Source organism: Phalacrocorax carbo, chromosome 1, assembly GCF_963921805.1.
Source record: "Phalacrocorax carbo chromosome 1, bPhaCar2.1, whole genome shotgun sequence".
NCBI classification, from domain to species: domain Eukaryota; kingdom Metazoa; phylum Chordata; class Aves; order Suliformes; family Phalacrocoracidae; genus Phalacrocorax; species Phalacrocorax carbo.
Genome location: NC_087513.1, coordinates 116678191 through 116704539, shown reverse-complemented (window position 1 = coordinate 116704539; position 26349 = coordinate 116678191). Strand labels below are relative to the sequence as shown.

The 26349-nt window shown below is 43.2% G+C and overlaps 1 protein-coding gene across 1 annotated transcript in view; it reads right to left on the bottom strand.

Moving 5' to 3' along the window:
* Positions 1-15449: 15449 nt before the first annotated feature.
* The window catches only part of CLIC6 (chloride intracellular channel 6), a 33189-nt gene continuing 22289 nt past the window's right edge, over positions 15450-26349 (bottom strand). Inside the window, exons 2-6 of the mRNA XM_064471329.1 lie at positions 21037-21146; positions 20466-20591; positions 19275-19381; positions 18104-18285; positions 15450-16733 (exon numbers count right to left, since the gene is read on the bottom strand). Coding sequence (XP_064327399.1) covers positions 16572-16733; positions 18104-18285; positions 19275-19381; positions 20466-20591; positions 21037-21146 — 687 coding nt within the window. The 3' untranslated portion in view covers positions 15450-16571. The remainder of the gene's footprint in view (positions 16734-18103; positions 18286-19274; positions 19382-20465; positions 20592-21036; positions 21147-26349) is intronic.

The following is a 26349-nucleotide window of genomic DNA, read 5'->3' as shown; positions in this document are numbered from 1 at the left end:
TAGCAACTAATAATTCTGCAGAAAGGTCAAGGGCTCACCAGATGTGGAAGTTAAACTGTTCATGACTTGGCCAGGCCTTCTGAGGCAGAGTAATAATACTGAGTGAGGGAAGCTGCTACTGCTGTTGACCAGGTTCTTCTCCGGAACTTGCTTGTCTCTGGAGTCATCAAGCATTTTCTCTCCTAAGGGTTAAAATTCAATGTAATATAAGATTTATTAAATCCTGAAGAAGTTAATAAAGCTACACAGTGAGAATCATAACATTGTAATGAAAGAAGGTTGTGATCTTAATACAACATGGTTTTGGCAGGTTAGAGTAGGAAATGTAGATATACTCAAGTATCCCAAATTACGTGTTTATATTTATGTAGTGTGGTGAAAAGACCCATGAGGTTAGCCTGTAGTACGCAGAGGGACCTAAAAGTAAAGCAAGCCCTCTGAGGTCTTCCCACCCAGTTTCCTAAGATCCTTGCTGTTTGGTCTGAAGGTGCATGCTCAGGGCTAGCCATCAGTGTTGTTCCTGATAAACATTGCACTAAGGAAAGGCAGGACCTAATATTTCTGTTGCTGGGTGACCTCCAGGGTGTCTACAGAAGAAATTTTAAAAACCTTCAGGGTTTCTTACTGAACCCTTTATACCTCTTGTCTTAAACCCTGGTACAGACCTAATCCTCCAAAGGAGTGTACTGGTACCCTGCCAGCCAGTACCATAAGGCAGACCACATTTCTTTTGGTAGCATTGAGCTGGGATGCTGTGCTTCATTGGCATGCTTAACTTTTAACCCTAACCAGTTCCAAATGTAGATGTAGTCTGACTAATGGTGGGTGCATGAAAGTAAGCGTGTGTTCTTTGGCTTGGTCCAGGCCTTGAAAAAGAAGCTGTACAGTAAGGTATAAACCAAGTGCATTTTCTCAATTCCACATGTTTTCACAGGAGAATATATATATATTTTAATGGTAGAAAAAAAATTAACAAGCAAAGATTTACATACCTACTGCATGCTGAAATTGCTTCTCTCTTTCACTTAGATGTGCCTGTCTTCAACATATAGCAAACTAGGTTTCTCAGAATCGTTAATGCATTTATTTTCATTGCTGTCTTGGGAAGAAGATACACATGAACCATAATTTTAAGCGATGTGAGTTCAGATAGCTGTGTAATAACTAGGAGCAACTCTTACTGCTGGCCAGAGCCATACAAGATGCAGGCCTGGGCAGCTTCCTCTTCAGGAGGTTCCAAAAGTGCTGAGGTTTCTACATGGAAATGCTGCTGACCTGAGCTATCCGCCCAGCAGCAAAAATAGTCCCTGGCTGTACAGTCCTGTTTGCAGATGTGTTGTCAGGAGATTTTTTTTCTCTTTGACAATTGTCAGTCTTGCTTTAAAAAGCGGCCTAAAAGAGAGAGCAGTGGTCTCACCACTCCAAGGAAATGCAAAAAATTAAAAAGCACTTCATTGACTTCTGGTAGAGAAGAGGGGAGATAAATGAAAGGAACCGATGGGCAGGCCTGAGACATGTTTACTTTGCACATATTACTTTAATATGTTTGGGAGGCATTTCTGGTAAAAAAAGGAGCATAATTAAGCAGAGGAATGTTTGTAATTCTAACCAAGGATAGAAGTCTGGGCCAAGGAGCTATACTCCAGTGTCCCTGGGGTGAGTTGGTCACCCTCACCAGGGCAGTAGCATCCAGAACTGGAATGCAAACATTTTATAGCCTCAAAAAAATAAAGCAACAAACCAAAACCAAAATGGCAGAGAGGCAAAAAAAAAAAAAAAAAAAAAGGCTTTGATTAAAAGTTTTCTTTAAAGGGTAAAATGGGGCAGAATCTGTTTAGAAGTGATCTCCAAAGTGAGAGACAAGAATGGGGTGAAGGGTTTTCTGAATGCACAGGGATGTGGGTAATCTGGGACGTTGCATGCAGCTGAAGAGCTGGAAAAATGGAAATTGTCTCCAGTGTTAGCTTGGAGAGTGAGGACTGGTGAGTGGGAATGTTAAGGGAGCCCACAGCCTGAATCAGACGTTGCTGCTCAGCAAGATTTGACCAACCCAAGCTGGAAGTGGGGTGTTGCTGCAGGAGGTAGGGAAACAACTGAGAGCTGAGCTTACCAGCTTCCCCAAAACAGACAACTGTCAAATAGTACCGGCAGTTAAATATTGTCTGCTGTGCTGTTTATGTACCTTTCTTCTTCTTCCATTAATAAAACATTGTTTATTAAGTCAACTGAGTCATGTTTGCAAGTGAAGAAAATTAGCTTGCTAAGAACTAGAAAGTTTAGTTGTAATTTTCCCAAGCTTCTGGATGGGCACCTGGGTTTAGACGTGACCCCTAGGATTTGAACTCAGCCCTTGTTGCCAGTCAAGTCCTGAAAGAAGGGTTATACAAGTAAATTAAGTTTATCAAGCCCTTCCCTGCCCAAGGCCTCAAACAGCAGCTTCAGCCTCTTTTTTACATCCAGGCTATGTGGAAGGCTGTCAAAACAATTCACTAGTCTCTTTCTTGTGGTTTCCTTAGCCAAAAGCACAGCAAAAATCTGTCCATACTTAGCTCTGACTGCTTGCCCAAGCTTTGGTTTCAAGAAACTGCCAACAAACAGGAGGCAGAGTCATGCTGAAACGTCAGCTTACCTGAGACCAGCCACCAACAAAAGGATGACAAAATAGCCATGGAAATCATTTGGAGAAACGCAGGGCCAGATAAGGTACTATTTCCTCACTACAAATGTATTTTGGGTGAGGAGGTGTTGGACTGAGGGAGTTCTTCAGAATGAAACTACCAGGTGTCCTCCTCAGGGAATGTTAGGTCAAGTGCATCATTTCAGAATGGCTTAGTATTTTCTCTTTCAGTAAAAAGACCAGTCCTCTCCCCCAGCAATGCACTTGCAATACATTTTACATGTGCTGGGAAAACAAAACAAAACAAAACAAAACAAAACAAAACAAAACAAAACAAAACAAAACAAAACAAACGATTCTGTGGGGAAGGTATGGGAGAAGAGAGCTGCTCTTTGTTCCCAGAACTGCTCTCAGCCCTTTTGCTGTGCTTGGGGAACCTCACTTGGGGTCTAGGCTCTCTTCCCTGAGCCTCAGCAACGCTTTCCCTGCAGGAAAGCTGTGGTTTGTGAAGCAGAGAGGCCCCATGAGTCAGTGGGGGAACCCTTTAAGTGTGCATATGGAGTCAGCTACATACCACTTTGTGGTGGGCAGTGCAGTCCTGTGCCAGCACCAAAAGGCACCCTTTTGCTCAGTCAAATGTCAGTGCTCACTCCAAGCAGCTGCTCTCTCCCCAGTGTGGTTCTGGGATTCTTTCCCACATGCTGCACTGCCTGGACGTTGGGGAAGTACAGCCCGGGGTGTACTGTGAAGTTCAGCTACCATTCTGCTACTGAGAATGTCCCTTGGAGCCTTTCCTCCAGTGCCAAACGTTTCTGACACACGGGAGGAAAGCTCTTGGCTACCACTCCCTGCAAGCTGAGGCAAGCTCTTGAACCAGTGGTATATCACTCCCATTCCACCTTTGGCTGCCAGCAGTTGAGTGATTTAGCCCTGCATCTGACAGATTCATCCAGGCCGGTTTCCCCCCTATCTCACATTTTTATTTAGTCCCCAGGAGCACATGACGGAGTTTGGAGGCTTTGCTGTTTATTCAGTTCCTCACTGTTTGCTGTGCTGACAGCTGGCGTCACTGCCGTGTTGAAATCTTGGCTCTTGAAGTAGTAGCCCCATTTCTTCTCTGCGCCTTGACGATGTGAATCCAGGAGGTTGCCTCTGTGCTGCTGTTAGCAGTGACTGCGCTCAATCCCAAAGTTTGCATACATGTTTGACATTCTCCTGTTCAAGCAGTGATAGCACTCAGTTAATGTGTTTGCTTGGGCAGAGAAAGGGCTTCTGACGTTGGTGACTCTATTATTAGAGTGGCACAAAGCAAACCACAGAAAACAGAAAAAGACGCATCACCAAATGTCAAAACGCAGATCGCTAAAGTGAAATTGGATGTAGAATTTGTTCTGTGAATAATGGAGAACGGCCAAGGATTTATAAGGCAGGAGATGGGATGCTTTGTTCAACCAGAGAGAAATTGTGCATGAAGAAGTTTTGACAGGCTTTGTAGATAGAGGCTTCAGCACCCAGAAGATCCTGTTTCACCACAATGGCAACCAACATGTTGGCTAATATTCTTATCACTGCAGTTATTTCAAATGGTTTTCTGGCAGCTGCTTCTCCAGTTGTGCCTGCAAAGCCACAGCATCCAACAGGTAGGGTCTGCTTTAGTGCAGGATCACAGTGCTGTCCTGTGGTATGTCGCAGTAGGATACCAGGATATCATGGGTGTAATTGCTAAGTGGGCTAGTTGGAACACAAGTTGACAGAGGTAAGGAAAAAGAATGAAAAGAAGATTTTTTGTATTATGGGAGGGATTACTAAGATACAAAGCAAGATAGTCTCAGGTAGAGTAACTCTCAGCTCCACTGAGGAAACTCGCTTGCTAAAAATGTTGCATTCCTTTTAGTAAGTCCTTTTTATTGTTTAATATTTTTCTTTTAAATTAAGTAATGCAATTCTTTATTATGCTTTAATAATATAATTATCTACTTCTATTTATTTTTAATGATTTAATAATTCATTACTATTTTATGTATTAAAGCCATGTACTTCACAGCAAACTATCATTGAGCTGAACTGTACTAGAGATCTGCATTTTCAGTAAATGCAAGGCTACCTTTATGAGATGAACATATCTAAGAACAAAAATTAGGTGTGAATCCAGCCAAACTGTAGATAGAGTTTTACACATGACACTGAAGATTGTAACACTTTTATTTCCCCCAGCCAAGCTCAGAGGCAGATGTCACTGGAGATCCCTATAGCAGATCAACAAGAAAAGATCCTGAAATTTTTGTCATTGTTTGATGAAGCACTAAAAGGTGCCATTCCCCTAGCAGACCCTAAAATCAGTGGAATCAAAGGTAACTGCCAAAAAGTAATTTGTCTGCAAACCTGCAAATCCTCTAATGGCTTTGCAGAGACAAGGTGTTGTATACAGCTGATTCTGTGTATGCCTTTTTTCTTTGAAGTATGTAAGAGTTGGGTAACAAAAACCACTAGGTACCTTTTTTGAATGGGCCAAGGTTCTTCCTTATTTCCTTGAATGTTGTTTTTAAATGTGTTTTTTTTAAGGAAGGGGTACCTGCATGTTTGTGTGTTATAGGAAGATTTTTGGGGAAGGAGAGGTGAAATGAGAACATTGTCTCCACTAAAAGACCTCATAGGCGTGCATGTTTTCAGAGTGTTGGAGATATTTGTCTATGACAAAATCCAAAAATGGAGAGGAGAGCAAGTTGTGAAAAAGCTTACTGCAAGGAACATGTCATTGCAAATGTTTTGGAGTATTTTAAGGATACCTCATTTATTAATGTTGGTTTTGTACGTTTTACTTCTAGTACAACTTGCCATGTCATTCAGCACCAGTGACACAGCATGAGTCAAATACAGAAGAGATAATGATCATACCTGCAGGGCAGAGGTCATGGTTCAGTACAACTGGAAGCAAAAACACACCCAGGGAGGTGGTGGGGTTTAAACAAGAAACAAACACACAAGCCACAGAATTTCCATTGACTTTTATTTGGACCAATGATCTTTTGCTTTTAAATCTTAGAAGAGGCTAAATAATTTCTTTTACTAACACTTGTAGGTCACATTCCAGCTTCAAAAGGTAAATGCTATATAACTTGATTCACGTACACCATAGTATCATGTTATAAACGAGAGCTTCCTTACTAGATTCTGGTGTGTCAGGTCTCCCGTCTGCCTGGTTAAACAAGGGTCTCACTTCAGTTATAAACTTAGTGTAGGTTCAATATTTGTCCATAGCCCTCTCGTAAAACTTTTCCACAAAGTAACAGGGAATCCATTTTAACTTAATGAGAGCTGAAAGTGTGCAAATGGAAACAAAGAACAGGATTTATGCGTGCAGTTGATGTTAAACTTGTGACTAACTGGACATGTTTAAATAAAGAACGTAAGCCTGTGAGCACTGAACGCTGTTCCAAGTCATGGCGTGAACATGCTGCTGTGAGAACCAGCATTAAATTTCAGTACTCCATAAACAAGACAAATTCTGTGCAACAAAACCACCCAACTAAACCCAAACCAAGAAAGAGAGAGATTTGCAGCTTTCTCAGGGCAAATTTAGTGGATGTCTCAGCACAAGAGATTTTCATCTGAATTTTATGCCTTGTCTGTAGGCATCTAAAAAGCCCCACTGCTCTGCAGTCAGCCAAATTAGACTGTGGTGATCCTTGTCACTGCTAGAGCTGCCACAGTGCCTAGTAGTGTTTTTGAACAGAGGTATTTATCGTGAGTGGGCAATTCAGGCTGAATCAATCTGGGTTTATGCTTGTGTGACCTATTTCTGTGCAAGGACAATTTTGAAGATCCCATCAGAGCACAGAACTGCTTTCCTGGAGACTCAAGACCATCATGTGTATCTTGAAAGGCAGCTTTTGCATAAGTGGAAAAAATGGATGAGGTTTTACAGTTGCAAAGCAACTGCTTCAGCACAGAAGAATACAGTTACCCTCTACCCCCATCTCTATTTTCAGTTAATTGCCCTCTGATTTAGTATTTGCTTTGGAGTATACTGTGGGCAGTTTTCTGTCAGGTGCATCTATATTGTTTCAAAAGTTGCATTTTAAGCAATATTGTTTGTGGAGTTGGACCATCATATCCTCACTGCACACACTATTTACACCCACATGATGTACTCATAAGTAAATAGTGAATACACTCCACTGTCTAGTGAAGTTGAGACATTGGATATATACTATTAGATTATTTGCTTCCTGTTCCCAGCTTTTGTCCCCTTTGAGTTATCTTCAGGGAAAGGGAAGTTCTAACTGTTTTCTAAACTGGATTTTTTTGTCTCCTCAAGGATTCCTTGTGGATTTGTCTAAAATGCTCTCATTAAACTAACTTTGGGGTAGAAACAAGCATCTTGTTCAAAATTGTGCAGCTTCTGTAAAGCCTGGAGCACACCAAAACAGGGAGCACTACCTGAAACTGCTGTGTGACAGTAACTCAGCAGGTGCTTCATGGCACTGGGGCTGAATATTCTTCTCTCTCAGTGCCTTTGCAATTTGAAACTGCAAACATATCAAGCATGTGTTGGATCTGGAAAGCTCATCACTCTCCTAGACACACACATATAGCATGAACTGCTGAGGTTTCCAAGTCTGAGCTCTCTTCACGCAGCCAGCAACAAGTAGATACATTCCGCAAGTGCTTACACTGGGTTTGCTAGACATTTATTCTAGCAAACATTTTTTTAGCCTCTGCCTGTCATTGAAGGTGTTGTCTTTTGTGCCTTTGTGCATAACATTATGTCTAGATGACTGTGACATCTCTTAAGAAGGGGTTTAAGGCTCTAAACATAAATTTGCCTCTGTATGTCTGATTTGGTGTTCTTCAGTCTTCTGTGGTCTGCTGCCTATCTTGCTGGTTCTGGCTGAAAGTGGCAAGGCAGTGTTCATCCACAACACTGGCTAATGCAGACTTGGATGCCTGTGCTTCTCTGTGCAGAGCAGGAGTAGGGATACATTCACGCAACACACACCTGACACCGCTCTTCTCAGGTCCACTGTCTGCAAGCAGAGGTGTTGACCAAGAGCCTCAAATATACGTATGCTCTTCAGTGCCTTTCTCCTGGCTGCCCTGTTGCCTACTGAGCCTGAGTTAGGGCTCAGGCTCCTACTAATGCCTGCAAAAAGTTACATGCTTGGAAATTTACCTGAGCAGGGAGCTACCTTCATAAACAATAATGGAAATACAGAGCAAGGGCCTCAGACTGAAAATAAGCCCTCTGTGATGGTGTCTCAGACCAGTGAGAGCCCCAGACTCAAACTGTAACACCTTATCTGTAGTTAGGCACTTACAGACCTGGTGTTCCTGTTGCTTGAAAATTTGCACGGGGACTTTTACTGCTTGTGTGTAGCAGTAGCTAGTGGTTTGAGCACTTGTTCAAGAATAGAGTTTTCAGGGTCAAATCTGTCTCCTATCTGAGCCACAACGGTGGTGTGAATCTCCAAAAAGCATCCAGTCACCAAGACCTCTGTCAGTCTGAACCTTCATACAAGTAGTAAAATGTTCATTGTACTGTAAAGAAGTCAAAGCAGCCACCTATCCACTTCAGAAAGTCTCAACAACTCAGTTGTTCATACTCTAATCAGGGGCAGAAGTGATGCTGGAGGTGAAGCTGCCCTTTGACGGACACAGTGTAATACTACATTTATGGAAGGCCAAGCTGTGGGAAGAGCCAGCTCTGCTGATTTTCTGCATGGATGCATCTTGTTAAATGATGGATCACTCTGAAGTGTGCAGGAAGCAGAACCATCATCTAACTGTGCTTCTAACTGTGTTCCCTTCATCATCCCTTCCCATCATCTAACACAGCTTCTAACTGTGTTCCGTTTTTGCATTTCAGCTTACACCAGGACGTATGGAAAGAAAGTTGAAACGGTGAGAACAGGCAGCTCTGTTTTCTCTTGTTTGTTACTCTAGTTGTTGTCTAATACCCATATAGCTCTCATCAATATTCAGTAAAGTAAGCAATGCTCTGTTTTGTGTCTCCTGGGCTGCTGGTATTCTCGGTTTCTGGAGGCTGCCTCACTGACACTGTCCTACATTTGTACTGTTTTGGACAGGAAGGTGTAAATGAAGGTCCGTCTGATTCTCCATCTGAACTGAGCAAGGACCTCCTGGAAATAAGTCCTTTACATGGGAAGAACTTCTGGAAGCCTTCACTGCTGACCTCCTGGAAAATTAAGAGAGGTGGGACTTAAAGAGTGATGCTGTACCTTGTCTAGCTAGTTATTGGGTCACTTTGATACCATGGCTAGTGTTGTAGAAGGTGCTAGAGGTATGTGACTAAAAAAACGTCTAATTTAAACCATAGCTTTTATGCTGAAACGCTTTCTCCTAACATATGTACAAAGGTGAAACATCAGTTCAGGCTCTAGGGCCATCCAAACTCTGGATTAATGCTAATCATGCCAAGTGTTGATGAGGCCCACAACAAAAAGGAATCTATGTGTGCCATGAAAACCACTGAACAGTAACTAGAGCATAGACATTCTAGCCATTACCAACTTGAATCAGATCTGACCTTATATTGCCAAATGTGCAGCTCCCCATGTACTTATAACAAAGTCTCTCTCAGGAAAGCTCTCAGGTGGTTGGAGTTGGAGTGTGAGAGACCTCACTTCACCACAGTTTGCCTCATGTCTCTCGACCAGAAGCATTTTCTTTGTGCCTCCTTCAGTTCTGTGGGTATGAAATGAGAATAACAGCTTTCCTTTTGTGACAAGGGTGTTGTGGATGTGAGTATACTTCTGAGGGATTCAAAAGCTACAGCAATAGTAGTGAGATAGGAAGCTGGTTAAAACTGTTTCAAGATTTTTTTGGCATGAAATCTTCTGAGATTATTTTTTAAAAGACATCTTATTTTTAACTGGCTTTCAAACCTTTTAAAATGTCAACTTTACAAATGAGATGTTGTTTTTAATCCAGATTAATTATTTTGACGGATCCCCCATTAGATTTTATAATATAATTTAATGGCAAGTTCTTAAATTCAGGGGAGAAGCAGCGTGTTCCATTTACAACTTCTCCCACTCCTATTTTGGTCATGTAATTTCTTACAAAGTAAAATATTGTTCCTGAACACTTATAGGCATATCCTTCCCAGAGACAGGTGGATAGATGGGGTTTGCATTCTGACTGAGCGACGGAGCACAAAACCTTAACAGCGTTCTGTCTGTGTGTATATAAAACATTGTTTATACCAGGTACTTGCGGTACAAACATTGCCTGTTCCTCAGAAAGAACACCTCCCTTCCCTTGTCTCAGTTTACCTCTTTTAAAATTATTGTTCCTTCATCTTCTCCTTTTCTACTTCTCTCTCCTTGTCCCTTCTAATTCCTGTGCTTTGGATTTATATTCCTGGTAGATATATAAATCAGTAATTTAGTACCTAACTAGCAGTTCATAGCCCTGAGTGAGACTGAGGATCCTAAGTCACATTTTTCTTTTTTACGATTTGTAATTAATTATTATCATTCTGGTAGCACAGAAAAGCAGGCAAAACAGAAGAGGGAACACTTACCTCTTCGGTCTGTCACACTTCATTCTTCCAAAGGTCTAATTCATGATTTTTGCAGCTGAGAAGATTGATAGTGGTAGATGTACTTCAACAGTACTTCAACATTGTATAACACACATTTGATATACTGAAAGATTTAAAAAGCCAAGCAGCAAGCAAAAACCCATTTTATAAATTAAAGTGGACAAAGTAATGTTTTGAAGCTTGTTACATCTTGGTGCCTCTTTCTGCACACTGAGCACCCCTCAGTCCTGCCCAAACCTGTCCTTGGGTGGGATGTGCTGATTCTTGTCCCTGTGTGGGGACCAACAGTGGGGTTCAAGCACAACATGAGCCATTCGTCTCACTTGCTTGTCGCACTGTAGGGCCAACTGAATTTGTGTTTCACCTGGTCTATATTTCTGTGGGCCCTGGGAGAACCTCTAGCTCAGGGTGTGCACTCAGTCCCAGCTGGCACGAGACCGGAGTGAGCAGCTTCTCTGCATGCCATAGGCAGAGACTCTGTGCTGCTTATGCCAGGGGCAAGAAACCCACTCTTTGAATAAGGAAAAAGAGGATGGAGACTAAAGCTTTCCAGTGCCTTTCTACATTTATCTAGAAACAACTTTAAGAGTTGTTTAAGAAGGTGAGAACCACCTTCCCGTGGTATTAGGGATGTGTCCACGTGATACAAGCAGGCTATTGTGGATACCGCTGCTCCACTGTGAAGCAGGGTACTCTAACCTGGACAGAGCAGCATCTTGATGAAGAAAATCAGGGTAACTTAGGAACTTTGGACAGCTGAACCAAGTTCGAGTGCCCTCGAGAACAAGACTGCAGAGCCAAGGTGACAGTCTTCATGAGGACGCAGGAACATGGTTAGCTGCTACAGCTGCTCTCACTTCTGCAGCAGCTGTGATTCAGCAGGCTGCCTGTTTTATCAGTTCGTTGATGTGGCTATCTGGGTGTGCCTTTGCTACCACATTTCCCAAGGCACAACCTTTATCTAGAATGAGATGGGAGAGGGAGGGAGGAGGTGGGGGGAGGCCTTCAATTTAGCTCAAATTACATCCACAGTCATGTGAGCTCTACCAGAGGAGGGTTTGCTGATACCATCAGGGGAGGAACCTCCAGGAAGACTCCTACTGATGCAATGGTAGGACTTTCTATCCACATCACAAGGTATTATAATGAATCTCTTACTGTATGAACACATCCTTATGGCCTTGCAGCCTGTTAGCTCAGGCATCCTTAGGCACAGAAGGGCTTGTAATACTCTCTGCTACAGTGCAGTTACGTGTGAGGCACACAGAGCCTGTACTTTGTGCCAGTGGGATTTGACATGCAGCATCCTCCTTGCAACCTGTGTGTGGTCCGAATCCTTGTAGCCTCTCACGTGAGTATAGTTTCATTACCTGGAGCAATTTACAGTTATTTCAGTGTCCTACAATGGAGTGAGCTGGAAGATCTGTTCTGTGATTATTCCTATAGGCAAAGGAGCAGCAGAGTTTTCACCTCTAGAGACCCCTCGTCTTCACCGCAGATCACTTGAGAGGAGTGAAACTTTTAGTAGCTTTCTACTGATCCTTATGTTTTCAAAATGAAGAACAAGACGATGGATGAAAGCAACTTTTCAAATATTTTTCAACAAAAGAAGATATAGGTTTAGTTTAGGTTTTGTTTTACTTCTTAATCTTGAGTTGAAAACCAAGGTTTGGTATTCTGTGGTCTTTTTTCTTGTCTTCTCTCGCACTTCTAGCTCTCATTTTCCCCCTTTCATCACTTAAAAAAAAAAAAAGAAATAAAAGGGAAGGGAATGATAGAAGGAAGAAACCCAAGAAAAAAATGCCCTCAGTTTTGGAAAAGGAACATTTATTTTCATTTCAGCTGATTGGTTTGATTTAACCAAAAAGTTGAACAATTTTCAAATTTTGAAATAAGTTTTTTGTTTCCCTTAGTTCATTTCCAGAAGATATTTTTCTGCTTGCATTCTGCTCATCAATCGAAACATCTTAATCAGCAGGAGTCCAATTTAGGCCAGGACCTGGAAAAACCTTACTCCTTCACTTCTTTGCAGTTTGCTAGTGAAGGAAAACTGAATGCTGGTCCTAGCCGTCCATAAGCAACCAGCTTGCTTTACGCCATCGCTCATGAGCAGGGCCTGCATTTGGGTCTTTGTCACATGAGACAACTAAAAGTTGTTCAGGCATACAACGCCAGTTAGTACTGCTGACATGAGAACATAGCAGTGAGCCGTGTGGCAAACCTCTGCTCTCCTATCCTGCCAGGTGTTCAGGATCTCCAACCAGGAAGCTCAGTTTGTAGGGCAGCAGCTCCCGTGCATGGTCAGTAAAGTCACGGTGAATGTCCACAGAACTGCTGTGAGCCTTTAAGTAGCTTTTAAGGGTCCATGGGGGCATCTGGGTGGCTGGCAGCGATTGGGTGATACCAGCACTTGGGGTGGCTGGTTTAGAGGGCAGTTGCTAGCCTAGTCAAGGCTCTACCACGCTGTGGATAGTTTCTGTTGATTTGAACTTTCAGGACCGTGCCTCACCTTGGCAGTTGGTAACTGGTTCTTGACAGCTTAGAAATAACCTTTCTAATAACCTAGGGAAAAAAACTGGCTTTTAAACTAAACTTCAACCAGTTGTAAGGAGCTTGTGAAATGTAGTTATTTGCTTGTAGTAAAACAAATAGCATGTTGATACAGATGAGGGATACTGACTTGCTTTCATAAGGTTTATTTTTTCATTGCTTTGAAGCTATTTTTTAAAAAAATAATGAATTGGGGGAAATATGTTAGTTAGTTACCCTGCATTTGATTTTATTTCAGCTTGCTTTTGGAAATACTGCATTGAGCGCAAGTAGTGTTTAACCTTCAAGTTGATGGGTCATGCTGAAGACTAAGATACTGAAACTGAGAAAGAAATCTTCAAATCATGAAGAGTTTTCTACACAAGTGATTGAAGAGTAGTTAATTAAGTAACTGCCTGAACATATTTGTCTTGCATTTAATAGGTGTTTAAAAGGGACATGTAAAGATTGTATTTAGAATTACAATATAATAAAAACAATTTTCGTACAAGCAACACCACACAGAAGACTACTTGTGCTAATAAGCATTTGGAAATAAGTAGCTTTATCTCCACAAACATGCCTTTAAATAATGAAACATGATCTCTGCCCTGGCATGGGATCAAACGCTACAAATCTGTGGCTATATATTACATCTTATTGCATGTCAAGGCTACTCAGACAGCTGCTGATACCATTAACACAGCTTGCTTTCTCTCTCCCTTTGTCTCATCTAACTTGTTCTCCAGTAAATTGTTTAAAAATATATTTCAATGGTCTTTTACAAATAGAGTAACTCAAATATGGACAAAGGTATTTTCTTAAAATAATGTGTTTTGAGAAGGGCCAGACTCGGACAAAATGCGTAGTAGATGTGGATTCATTTACTGTGGGATTGTGCGGACACTTTGGCTCACCCCATCCCAGGACAAATGAAGTGACTTCAGTTTTCTGGTATGCTGGGTCATTTCTGTCATGTCTCTACCCACAGTTTCTCCCTGTGTGGCCTGAAATATGCAAACACCAACCATAATGTGCTGGTTTAGGTGGCATCCTGTGTGCCCAACAATTGGTCATGGAGGACTGGAGCCATGAACTTCTTTTGCATGAGTAAGGAGTAAGGAAACCACAAAACATTAGGTTTCAAAACTATCAGTGGCCATGAGCATTTAATCAAATATCCTTCCAAGCAATGTCAGACTTTAAGGAAAACACCGGTTTACTGAGTGTCTGAGGCTTTTTTTCCTTTCACCTGACAGGACTGGAAGTGCAGGCATGTGATTCTGATGAAGCCTTAGAAAAAGAGGAAGGGATGAGGGAGGTTAAATGAAAGATCTGGAGCCAAAAAGAAGTTTCATAGTGTCTATAAACCATAAACATGGACATAACAGCGTGGTGTTTCAGGCAGATATGGTTCTTCAACTTTTCAGTCAGTAAGGATGAACAGTGATGGGCTGCCACCGAGCCCTGGCACACCAGCTCCTGAGCTGCAGCTGGCTCCAGATGCAGACAGGGGTGCTGTGTCTGAGTTGGGAAAGCAGGCAGGGCCAGGCCATGGCATGGTTGTTACCATGGGTCCAGGGGGAAGGACGCCAGTGGGACCCTGTGGAAAGGAAGGGTGATATTTATTCTAAATGGCACGTATTTTACTCACTTTCAGTGTCCCATGGGTTATCTGCACCCAGACTCCTGCCCAGGCAGTCTGTGTGTGAGGTGGCAGGCCAGTGCCCCCGGCTGTGGAGTCCTGGCACAGCTCTTCTGTTCTTTGCTGGTAACAACAAGCTGTTTTCTGGATGTGCCTTTTATACTCCCTAGGGCTCTGTCAGCACCTTTAAGTCAAAGGCAAAATTCTTGCTTCCCATTGTTCTGTTGTTTTCTTTATCAGGATGTTTTATGGCTCCCCTCCTGTTTCTCCTCATCTCTTTACCTTAGCATGAGGGTTGTTTGTTTTTTTACCTTCTTGTTATCAGGTCCTTTGAATGAAATTATTTCTACAGTGCCCTGTAGTGATTAACCTATTCCTTTTTTTAACCCTTGTTTCTCTTTCTTCTCATGCTTTCACACAAACATTTTCATTGATCTTCACCAACCTCAAGACTTGTGTTACAAATACTCTGACCTGCGCCAAAGACCATTGCTCTCACCAACATCCAGGCATGACTTGGAGATAGGTACTGTCCTCCACTACCAGCATGGCCACCATGTTTCCAGGAGGTAGGAAAGAGCCATATGGATGTGAACCACACACTGCTACATGCTCTCAGGGCCAGAGAACAGCAGCCCAGACGCTCTGTTATTTATTGATAAACAGCCATTACTGTGTATATGGCGAAAAACAAGAGGGCTAGGAGCAGGCTCATGCATTTGCATTGCTGCAAGAGCTGCTGAGCAGCACGGACAGTCCCTGGCATCTTTGGATCATCCCAAGCTGATCTCCCCAGGAACAAACAGATACAGATGTGGCCAGCCCCACACCAGCATGGATGTGGGACAGTTGTGCTAAGTGGCTTGGCGGTCAAGGATTACACCCTGGCCTTTTGGGTTTTTATTCAGCAGTAATGAGCACAGCCAGTATGTATTGCTCCCAAGATCTCACTGTGGGTCCGCAGCGTACACAATTCCTCCAAAATCAATGCTGGGTTAAATTTTGCCTCTTACTTCTTAAAATCCAGGCCACTGTTTCCATGCACCATATAAGGAAATTACCAAGGAAATAAAGACAGAACACTGTTCAAATTAGTTATGAATTTGCATATTTTCTATTTAAATTTGTAAGGCATATGAAAAGAGCATACATATTTCATTTTTTATATATTTTATATATATATTTGAAAATACAAAGTAACGGTTAGTAATATGTGATGAGTGACTGTGCAGTTATCAGCCCCAATATGAGAGTTCACAATTAAGGGTGGGAGGGGAAAGGTATTGTGTCTGTTTTCTCTAAAGGCAAACTAAAACTACATATTGAATGAGGCTTATAAATAATTGTGAAGATAGCGCATTTGCATCAGAACTGTGTAGTGTGCAAGACAACGACACCACAGACACAATGTATCTGACACCAACTATTATTTTTAAGTAATGCTTTGTTAGAAAGCGAGCCCATGTTTGACGTGGACAAGGACGAATGACTAGTCTACAACAGTCTTTTTGTGGATATAGGTGCTACAAAGGCTATTTTTAGCCATTTTAATTTATTTTTAATTTCAAAGAAAATTCATGCAATGTGAAAAGGAGTTGTTCTTCATTGACCTGCCCTGCAGGTCTCTAGCACAGAGGAGAGGGCTTCTGGGAAGTCAGGCGTGGTCTGACCTACAGGCTGGCCCCTCTCCTGGGTTAACCAGGGTGCTGCATGGGCACCAGCTGCTGGCTTGCAGCCCACCAAGGCTTGCAGAGAAGCAAACAGAAACCCTCCCGGTAACTGTGAAGTTTGGCAACAACTGTGAAACAGAAATCAGAGGCAGCGATAATGATAGGTTAAATGTGTGTTAGAAACAGGGCTAATTCTTCTCAAAATTCAGCAATTCAGCGTAAGTCACTAGTCTGCAATATTGCTGTAATTGTGTGACCTACACCATCTTCCTAACTTCAACAAATGCTTTAATATTGACTGATACCTTTAACTTGCAATGCACAACAGACATTCATGTGTGCAGACATCTGTACAGACACACAAACATATAGATATATAATTTAAGAATGAGCAAATAATGCTATACAATCATTATAAAAGAAGGATTGGCCAATAGCAGAACTTAAAATTATACGCAGAATGTATGCTGGCTTTCTTTTTTTCCATCTCAGCTGGTGCCCATCTACATCTCAGAAGTAATAAAGAATGGAGGCATCTTCTGTTTACTTCATTCTCTTTGCAACATCCAAATATGCATACTCAATTTCTTGATCAGCAGGACAAGTATTTGTAAATTCATCTCTTGCATATGCATTGTTCAAGTATCTTGAAATCCCTGTCATTTCAGGTGGAAAATCAAAATTTCTGTATTTTTTTGCAACAACCTTTTATTAAAAGAAAAGAAGAAAAATATCATTACACACATATCTGAAAAAAAAAAAACCCCAAATCTACTCTTTATGCACATTTTTAATTTTCAATTTGTCTGTCATTATATGCAACGTAGAAGGAAAGACAAAAAACCCCAGAAGACATGGGATGAAGAAAGCTAGCAAACAAGCTAACTCGCTTAAAATTATGTATTTGGTATAAATGCTCTGCTAGAGCTATGTAGAGCTATGTGGACCAGTAGACCACACCTGGAGGAGATGCAGCTTCAAACAGCAAAGGAGCTAGCATAAAAGAAAATTAACAGGATAATCTTACAATAATAAACTGGCCCACATTCGGATATTTTCAATGAAACAGAAAGGGAAAACCTGAATTAAAATACTAAATTTCAAATGGCTAGGGAAAACAACTACCAGCCAATACCCAATCCCTCCCCGTTTGGCCAGCAAAGATGGTGTGACGTTCATCCTCCATCATCCTTCAGACATTCACCTGACATAAGGTGATTTTCCCTGCATTGGCTCTGCTGACCCTGCTATCTCTCACGCTTTGCTGTGCCTGAGCTTTGCATGGGCATGGGAAAGGGCTTATACCCTTGCTGCTCTCTCTGGAGTAGGTTCAACCAGGACACCTCTGGGGAAAGTTTTCACTTGTGGAGGTGTAAGAAAGCAATTCAATCCACTCTTCCTCTGACAAAATAGTAGTCAAAAAGGAAACTTTCTGAAGTGACCTTGTTTGAAAACCGATTAATTTCCAGTGTAGCCATTTCTCTTTCAGAGCCTGGTTGGCTCCAGAGTAGCCCAGGGACAGGCTGCGACAACACCCAGACATCTCAGTCACTGGGACTGTGTGTGGGTGCTCCACAGCCCTGTAAGAAGAGGGTGGGAGCCTGGGCTGGAAGGCAGTGGGTGGTGGCTACCCTGCCAGTATTATTGGTACTAGTGATATTCAGCAAAGCAGGAATTTTGGATTAAAGGTGGGAGAGACAAGTTCGAATTTCAGCTTCTTGAATTGGCATGGACAAAATAATTTAACCTTACTGGCCCAGGGCACCTTGCATATGAAATGCAAATGAAAACACTTCTCTGCAGCACTGAATATAGCACTGATTTCATACCTGTGAGAGGCTTAGTGAGTGCAGTCACAGTCCAGATATGAAACCAGATACTGTAGCTCCAGTCTCAACAGTTTGAATATCTGCCTAGCTGTGCTGTAATGAAACGGCCTTGTGCATTAGCATTCAGTGTCCCTACACAGCTACTGCATGGCCTCAGAATGGATAAAGGCTTCCTCTGCCTTTCAGAAAAGAACTTGAGCTTCTGTGTCGCCCTTCTCTTCACGAAGCTAAAAACCAAATGCAAACCTTGATTATATGGAGCTTTGGTAGGAGGTTGCAATCCGCTAAGGTGAGCTCATCTCCATCCAGGAATTTCCGGCTGGAAACAGTGATCTCCTCAGTGCTGTAAGCATCAATTTCATCAGGCAAGGGGCTATTTAAATAGTTGTCCAGCTTCCTCAGGGCTTTAAGCAAAGATTTTTCCAAATCTAGGTTAAGACAATAAAAAGGTCATTCAAGCCTGTACCAAGGTCTCTCTGACACCAAGCAGAAAGGCAACTCTTGCATCCTGTCTCCTGGCACCAAGCCAAGTTGCAGATACCCGGCCATGCCAACTCCCGCAATTCCTTTATCCTAAGCTTAAAACTTAATGCTGGGAATTAGCTCTAAGTAGCTAAAGGGTGTTCTGAGAAAAACCAGACTGGGGCTGTGTTACCAGAAATGGCTCCTCACACACCTCTGCTGAGTGTGCTTTTGCAGAGTGGCCAAGCAGAGTGGCTCTGCCTTCACACTGACTCTTGCTTTGGGAGCCGTGGGACAAGTGCCTGCCCACAGACAGGACGGCAAGGCTGGGAGCAATGACAGCAAGCCACCAGGATGCTGCTTTGAGGTGTACAGGAAACTAGTCCATGAGTCCTATGTTCGCCTAGCACACAGGAGTGAGGTCAGGGGAGCAGGGGCTGGTGAGGGTTGGCTGGGGTTTTCGTGGGTTGGTGGTGGTGCCTGTGTGCCACAGAGAGGAGAAAGGAATAGCAAAGGGAACACAGCTGAGCGCTGGAGGACAGCGATGAGTTAATGCATGGTGGGAGTGAGGGTCCTGGTCTAGAGAGAAGTGCCATGGGGCTAGACTCCTCAGTATTTACAGAAATTGAGTAGAAAGGTAAGGTCTCAGTTCAAGCAGGCTATGCTTTTGGCAAAGCTGTGGGGAAGGTGCAGTGTTATGGGCTTGAGAGTTGAAGAAACGAGGAGGAGCTGGAGCTGGTGCTCCCATGCTGACAGTGGCATCTGCGTAAACTAGCTTTGGGAATCCTCAAATAAGGGAGTGAATAGGAGCAGATTTCCACAGCCTTTATGCTCTGGAAAATGACTCTTTAACCTAAGCTATAAATAGGATATCTCCAGCACAGTGTGCTAGAATTGTACAGCTCTAATTTCTCTCAGTAACTACCAGGGCTGATGAAAGGACTGCAGCACATACTTTCATTAGCATCTTTTCTTGGGTTCTTTATGAATGCAGAGAATTTTGCAAACACATCATTTCCTGCAGAGTTAGACTCGGGGTGGTTCGGTGCAAGTTTGGGATACCTGAGGAGTTAAAAGAAACAAAAAGAAGTTGGCAAGTGCAAATTTAAACCACAGTTAAACCATGGGGATGACCTCCTTTTCCTGAGGGAGATGGGAAACAACTGTTGTGGCGGCAAACACTGCCCAAACAGCCCAGTGCCTCTCCCAGGCCTCCTCCACTGGAGGTGAGGCTGCATGGAGCGTGGCTGCTGCCATGAGGAGGAGAGGAGGGAAAGACCCTATTCGCACTAGCTGCTGCTCCTCCCAGACTCCTTGCCTGGCCCCCTCGTGTGTGAGCAAACGCAGAGCGGCCGGTCCAGCAGCTGTTGTTGCCGGGGCAGATAGGAAGGGAAAAGTGGAGGGAGCAGCTGCTTGCCTAGTTTAAGTTAGGTTTGTCTGCTTAAGAAGGGAGCACTGCGGAGGGGGCTGCTGTCCCGGGGGAGAGAAGGTGTGTGGGTAGGGGACACAATGCTGCTGATGGGACAGCGGGGTTTGGGGAGGGGTGGGAAGAGCTGCTGGGGTGGGGAAGGACAAGGCCAAAACCCAGACCCCACTGCGTGCTAAGATGGGCCTGCCCAGCCACTCAAAATGAGCCCTAGCACATCTGCCATGTGGGAGGCTTTCACTGCTCTTTTCTTCCAACTACCTGCTCCCAGTAAGCATAATTATTTGTATTGTGTGAAGAGGGAAACCTCAAACACACACTAATGGAGGAAAAGAGGTCAGATTTCTGCAGTGGCACGCAGGTTTCTGCAGACGCTTGCTGCAGCAGGGTGGATTTCAGGCCTCGGGAATGGCTGCAGTGGCACAGCAGTGAACTCGGAGCAAAGACAAGGGCAGCGGGAGGAGCACAGCTGGCATCTCGGGGACACCCCAGGGACATCAGCTGCACAGTGCCGGGCTTCAGCTGCAGCCCTGTTTCACTCCAGTCAGAGTCACCCCTATCAGAAAGCTCCACCACAGCAGCCAGACCAGCCCCGACTTAAGCCTCGCAATTATAACATGTGCACTAAATCGAGGGCCTGACCCACTGAAAACAAGGGGGTTTGGTCACTGACTGCTGTCGAGGGCTGTGAGGGGCTAAAAGCAGACAGGAATACAGTACCGGGGTGGCGCTAGCTTTTCTTCCAAGAACTCCTCAATCTTATTGACATCGGTTTTCACTTCGCCGTCAAATGTCATGAAGGGGGGGTTTGTTCCCGGGGCGAGGTTCTGCAGGTCAGCAGGCTTTCTGACAGGAGGAAAGAGATGGGGTTAATCACACCAGGAACCATTTTTGCAATTTCTACTTAATTGCAAAGAATTGTTTCACCTTTAAAAGAGCAGGCTACTCTACATCTTTCTTACAAAGAAAGACTTAGCCAGCCACCTCACACTGGTGGTGTGAGAATTCACTAGCCTGTATCTGAAAGTGCTCTGAAACACTTTAAAAAAAACCCCCAAACTTCTGTCTTATGTTACAGAGACCTCCTGCAAAACAGATTAAAATCTCAGCTGCTTCAAAGGAGTTAGTCCACTTTATACTAGTGAACCCTAAAGAGGAATCAGACATCCAGGCCGTTAGCATAATGCCAAGCCATGGTGTGCATTTCAAATAAATCAGAAAAGAGTCACCCTTTAAAATCACCATTTGGGAAAAGTTGTTCTGCAAATGAGAACTCCGGTTACAATCTCACCTTTTCAAATCCACGGTTGTGACATTAAATATGACACCTTTTAGCCACAGAATCATAAAGAGACGCTGAGAGAATGGGCAATTTCCAATACTTTCCCCATCACTGCCAGCCTACAATTAAAAAAAAAAAAAGTATACATACTTCTGTGATGATAGCAAATTTTGATAGCAGATGTAGTAGGAAAGCAGAAAATCCAGATCTGCTATGAGTACATATAGCACGTTACTCATCTCTACTAATACATATTTTCATGCAAAGTTTCTTTATATCCTTCTCCAAACATGCACATAGATATGATGAAGAATCCTGTAATCTTGGAGATGTAGTTTTTCATTAAAAGGCATAATGAATGTTGCCATAAGTTAGAAAACAAACTTGAAATCACAGCAGTGCTTCCAAAGGCAATAGCCTCCATCTCATTTGTCGATGTGAACATAAATCTACCTAAGTCACTGCAAGATTAAAACAAGTTTAAATCAGTCTATAATCACAGGAAACAAGCAGAGAAAGATTTACCAGCATAAAATGAGATGTAACGTCTAAAGCACTTAAGGGAATAAATAGAATAAATCAAATAATTAAGAGTTTCAAACTAGATAACTGTAGGTGCCCCAGAGAAGGAGGGAAATTAGGCAGTAGCCTTGCTCCAGCTGAATGCATCCGTCTGTACTTTACTGAACTGAGGACTAATGAAGCACAAGTGCCCTGTCCCCCTGGCTAATCCCTCCTCATTATAGACCAAGGGTTCCCACTTCTAAGATTTAAGTGTGGCTGTATCCAAGTCACACAAAGACTCTTCCTATGTGCCCCTATAATGATGGTCTTCCGTTTTTGGCTAAATAAATCACCAGGTGTTACCGTAAACCACAAGAGATGCAACACACTGTACATGTCATCACAGAAGTGTTGCTCTCATGTACTTTGTATTGCATTTTGTTAAGAGGCTTTGTTGAAATGAGGCAAAGTCTTGGTTGTTAGGCTTCATGCAACGCTGTTGGAAGAGAGCAGAGATCTGATTTTTAAGCCCTTCATCTGATTCTCCCAAAGCGCAGTTTTAAAACTTAAGATTAAATGTAAGGGCGCAGGAGTGAAAAACCAGGTGTATCATTTACTTAGTTAATGGGTTAGTTCATCAAGGTTTGCAGACCTTATAACCAAACAACACACATTAGTGAAACCAGTTCTGCTTGCTCTTTCACCTTCCTCAATGCTATCAAGTGAATCTCAAATATAGTAAAAAGTTCTCCATAAACAAACATTGCTGCTGGATAGTTTTACAATGCTCACCTTCACAAAGAGCTCTATGTCTGGAAATGAGCACCTGGTCTGGAGCAGGCAGGTTTCTGTCATGGAGCTTGAGGGATGCAGGAGGAGGGACACTCCTGCAGCTTGATAAACCGTTTTATTCTCCATATCAGCTGAAAGGGTACCTCCTCCAATAACTCTGCTGTTTTCTGCCTCTGGTACTTTGACAACCACTGGCTTTCTTGGTAATGAAAACCAGAATAGCCTATTGCCTTAAACACTGCCAGGGTATGAAAACTTCTGGAAATGCTAAAACAGCTGGACTGGTGTGTTAGAAAAGTCTTGTTTCGTAGGTGGCAAAAATGAAAGCTGGTCAAATGCTACTATTGTATTTTTCCTCCTACTCAGAGCACTGCTTTCCAGTGCTGTACAGTTTACAGCAACAGGAAGACAGAAAACTACTGTGTATTTCATGAGAACAAGACTATAAATGCTGCTAGCATGTCCTTAAAACGGAGCTAAATACACCATTTTGCCTCGTCCTACCTCTTATGTCATGTTTTACCTACCCCACAAGGCAAAAACGGGGTGAAGGGTGTTACTGTGACCCCTAAATGGGTACCCCACGCTTTCTTAGTGCTAGGCTGCACTGAGGGGAGAAGCAGCAGTCAGGGGAAGTAATTTTGGAGGTGCCATGTCTGGATGAGGCAGGCAGATATGTCTGGCGATGGGCTGGCTCCCGCTAGCTCCTTCCAGCGGCCCATCACTCTCTGCCACAACCACATCCCAGCCCCTGCCCTCACACCAGCTGTGCTGCCAACAGCCAGCTGTTCACCCGAGATGGGCTCTCAGAGAAACCCCTCAAGGTCCCACTGAGGGGACAGCAGCCCAACCTGGTACCAACCTGTGCTTTGGTGTCTTAAGCAGTTTATTACAGAGGAATTTAAACCATCAACCTAAGTCAGTGAAGAAATAATCTTACAGTAGCGGATTGCTGTGGTCTGGGGAAAGAAAGAACAAGTGTCCAGACAAAACAGTTCCTACAACTGATCTGATATTTTCATTCGGCCTTTGACAGGAAAACTTAAGTTTCCTCAGCAGGGTTCATGTACCGCTCAGAGGACTTTGCAGATAGCCCTGCGCTCAAGGACAGGTATGTGATCAAGAGTGACAGCAGGGTGAACTTCTCCTGATCAGTTACTATCTTCTGGTGGTCACTAAATGCCAACATTTTGGCTCCCTCTAACTTTTACTGCTAGAGCCAAGGAAACACGGTTGTTGCTTCGTTTCATCCCCCATCACCTTGGTGACAGTACATTTCAGGGAGCTGGACGCAGCAGCCCCAGCCTGCTCTTCTGGGGAAACATCCATAGGTAGAGTCAGAGACCCAGGTCAGGACAGATGTGTTACCATGACAAACACAGGCAGAAAGCAGGCACTGAGTCTCAGTTTGTCCTTAACTGGAGTGGCATATAGGCAACGAGGAAGGTGAGACACTGGCAGCCCTAGAGATGCTACAGAAGCAACCTCCTGTCTTGTTTGTGAGTGCAAACTTTTTAATGTACATACTTACTTGGGAGGAAAATTTTTTACAGCACTGCTGGTTTTCTACATTGCAATGGATAAAATAGCAAACAGCAAATCTCAGCCTTTTACCTTCATGCCTCTCAGCACGCTAGCAACCTTTCACAAAAAAAGTTGTTATGGTAAGCTCTTGGCTTTTACAGCAGAAAATAAATTCACGGAGACTAGGATGTTTCCCCATTTCTGATGTGACCACAGTCCTTCTCACAGGCTAAGGAGGAAAACTTCTGAGCAGTTTCCTTGCGAAATCATTGGTGTACTTTATTAATATAAACCTATTCTAAAAGCCCTAGAGTACTATCCAGGCTGTGTAGTACATCCTGATGTCTAAGACAGGGCGGTGTCTTCTAGGGTTGCTGTGACTGAGAACAACAGGCAGATCTTCTGGAGTTACTCAGTCAAATGCCTTGGCTGCTGAGGTCCTACAGTAAAGGACCCAGAAGCCATTCAGGTAGGGACAACTGGGAAGCTGGTGAACCACATCGAGCTTTAGGAAGCTGAAAGCCATATGGTCCCCAGGGGCTTGAGCTCTGGGTGAGAGGTGAAGGGAGGACAAATCTCTAGACTTGCTATACCAGGGCTAGTGGTGGATACCTCCAGGTTTCCTTCAGTTCTGCAGAGTTGGAGGCAAATTACAGTAACCCACACAACACCATAAGCAGTGATTAAACCTTTCCCTACTGTAACAGTGACCAGCAGTCTTAAGTGACTGCAAGACCTTGGACACCAAATCTAATTCAGATCTTGACATGGTTTGACCTGGCAGCTCAAAGACACTACAGTTTCCTATAACCTTAATTGAAAGCCCAGAACGTGGATGTTTTGGCCTGTTGCAGAAAACAGCTAGCTAAAATGCTTTCAGACATGTCAACTTACATTTTGGCTTACAGGAGACAACTCTCATCTCTCAGCTCATCTAATCTGGGGAGCTACAATTCCTACTAGACATAAAAGCATCAGTGACACATGCTGAAGGTGTTCAAGTTTCCAGAGGGTCTGCCATGATGACACCAGCCACTCAAAAATCACGAGCTGGGACACTGAAATAGCTTTATAGCTGCGTATTGAGCAACACAACAATAGCTGAAGTGTGCCATCATCATACTATAATGTACTTTCCAACAAAGCAAGGGTGGCCTTTTTGCAGAAATGAGAATGTGTGTCGACATCTTACCTTGCAGGGATGTGATGCAGCAATAAAAGAACCAGAAAAGACCCGCCTGTCCTGTATTAATAGCCCCAGGAAGATAGCGCAGCTAGGGGCATTGCAGCCTGGGAGCAAAACTCCCTGCATTTTTGTCCATAACACTGCTCAGGAATGTGTAACTTTGAGCTGTGCTTGGTAAACACACATAATTTAATTATGCTTCCTCACTGTTGTGCTTAGTGATGATGGAGGGTGAAATCTTAACTCCGGTGAAGTCTGTCAGAGTCTCTTGCTGTTGATTCAATGGAGGATTGTGTTTCCAGACTGCTTATGATCTTAATAACCAGGCAAATGCTGCTGTAATTTCAGGTAATGCTGCAAGTTGGCCTCCACCTGCAATTGTTGTGACATTCTTTTAACATCCTGATCTTGTGGGTAAAGTGGGCCAAATCCCCAAAACACAAAGCTGGTTTTTATGTTCTTCTGCTGCTTAAATAGATGGTTAACCAGTGTCTTGAATAAGTGGCATTTATGTTTTAATTGTTATTGGTCAGAAGGTCCATATGCTTTTTTCTAGTAATACTGTGATTTAATGAGTTCATTAATCAAACAATTAAGACAGCCACTGCTGCAGAGGAGAAAAATGTCAGGCTGTGCATAGAAGCTTTCATTCAGAGCCTTCCGAGCCATAGGCAGCAATTGTATATTGTGACAGTATCGACTTATGACAGCTCTCCGTAATCATGTGCCACAGGGATTATTAACCTACAATACTCCCCGTTTTCTTTCATTTTTCACTGTTCCACTCTCTTCAGTCTTTTTTGCTGTTGTTCTGGGTCTCACTCGAAGATTCTGGGAAAGGAAAAAGCTCTCCACACCCTTCTTTCCACTACTGCTTAAGCTCACAGGTAGAAGCACCACCATTCCTTAGGCTAAGTTCACTAGGCAGCAAGACCTTAAGCACAAAATATTAAAGAGGGTCCCAGAAGAACTATATTCACTTTCTGGAGCTGCTGCTGCCACCTTGATTCAGCAGCTCTGCTTTTCTGAATGGCGTTGAAGAGGTCACTTGCCTCCACATCCTCATCCATAGCAAGAGGATAATTATAGTGACTTTACCCAGGAGTCACACACCATATGTCATTCTTAAGCCAGTGGTTTGGCCCCTCCCTGAGCTGGAGTTGCTCTGCCCCTGGAGCTCTTGTAAGAATTTGTTTTCTAACCGTTTCTGTCCAAACATCTCAGGAACCAGGTTTTTGCAGGTTCTTCTATTGTCCTCAAATGTTCTGTGCCTTCAAAATTGTGATGAGTGGAATTTGTTTTTCCTGGACTTTTTG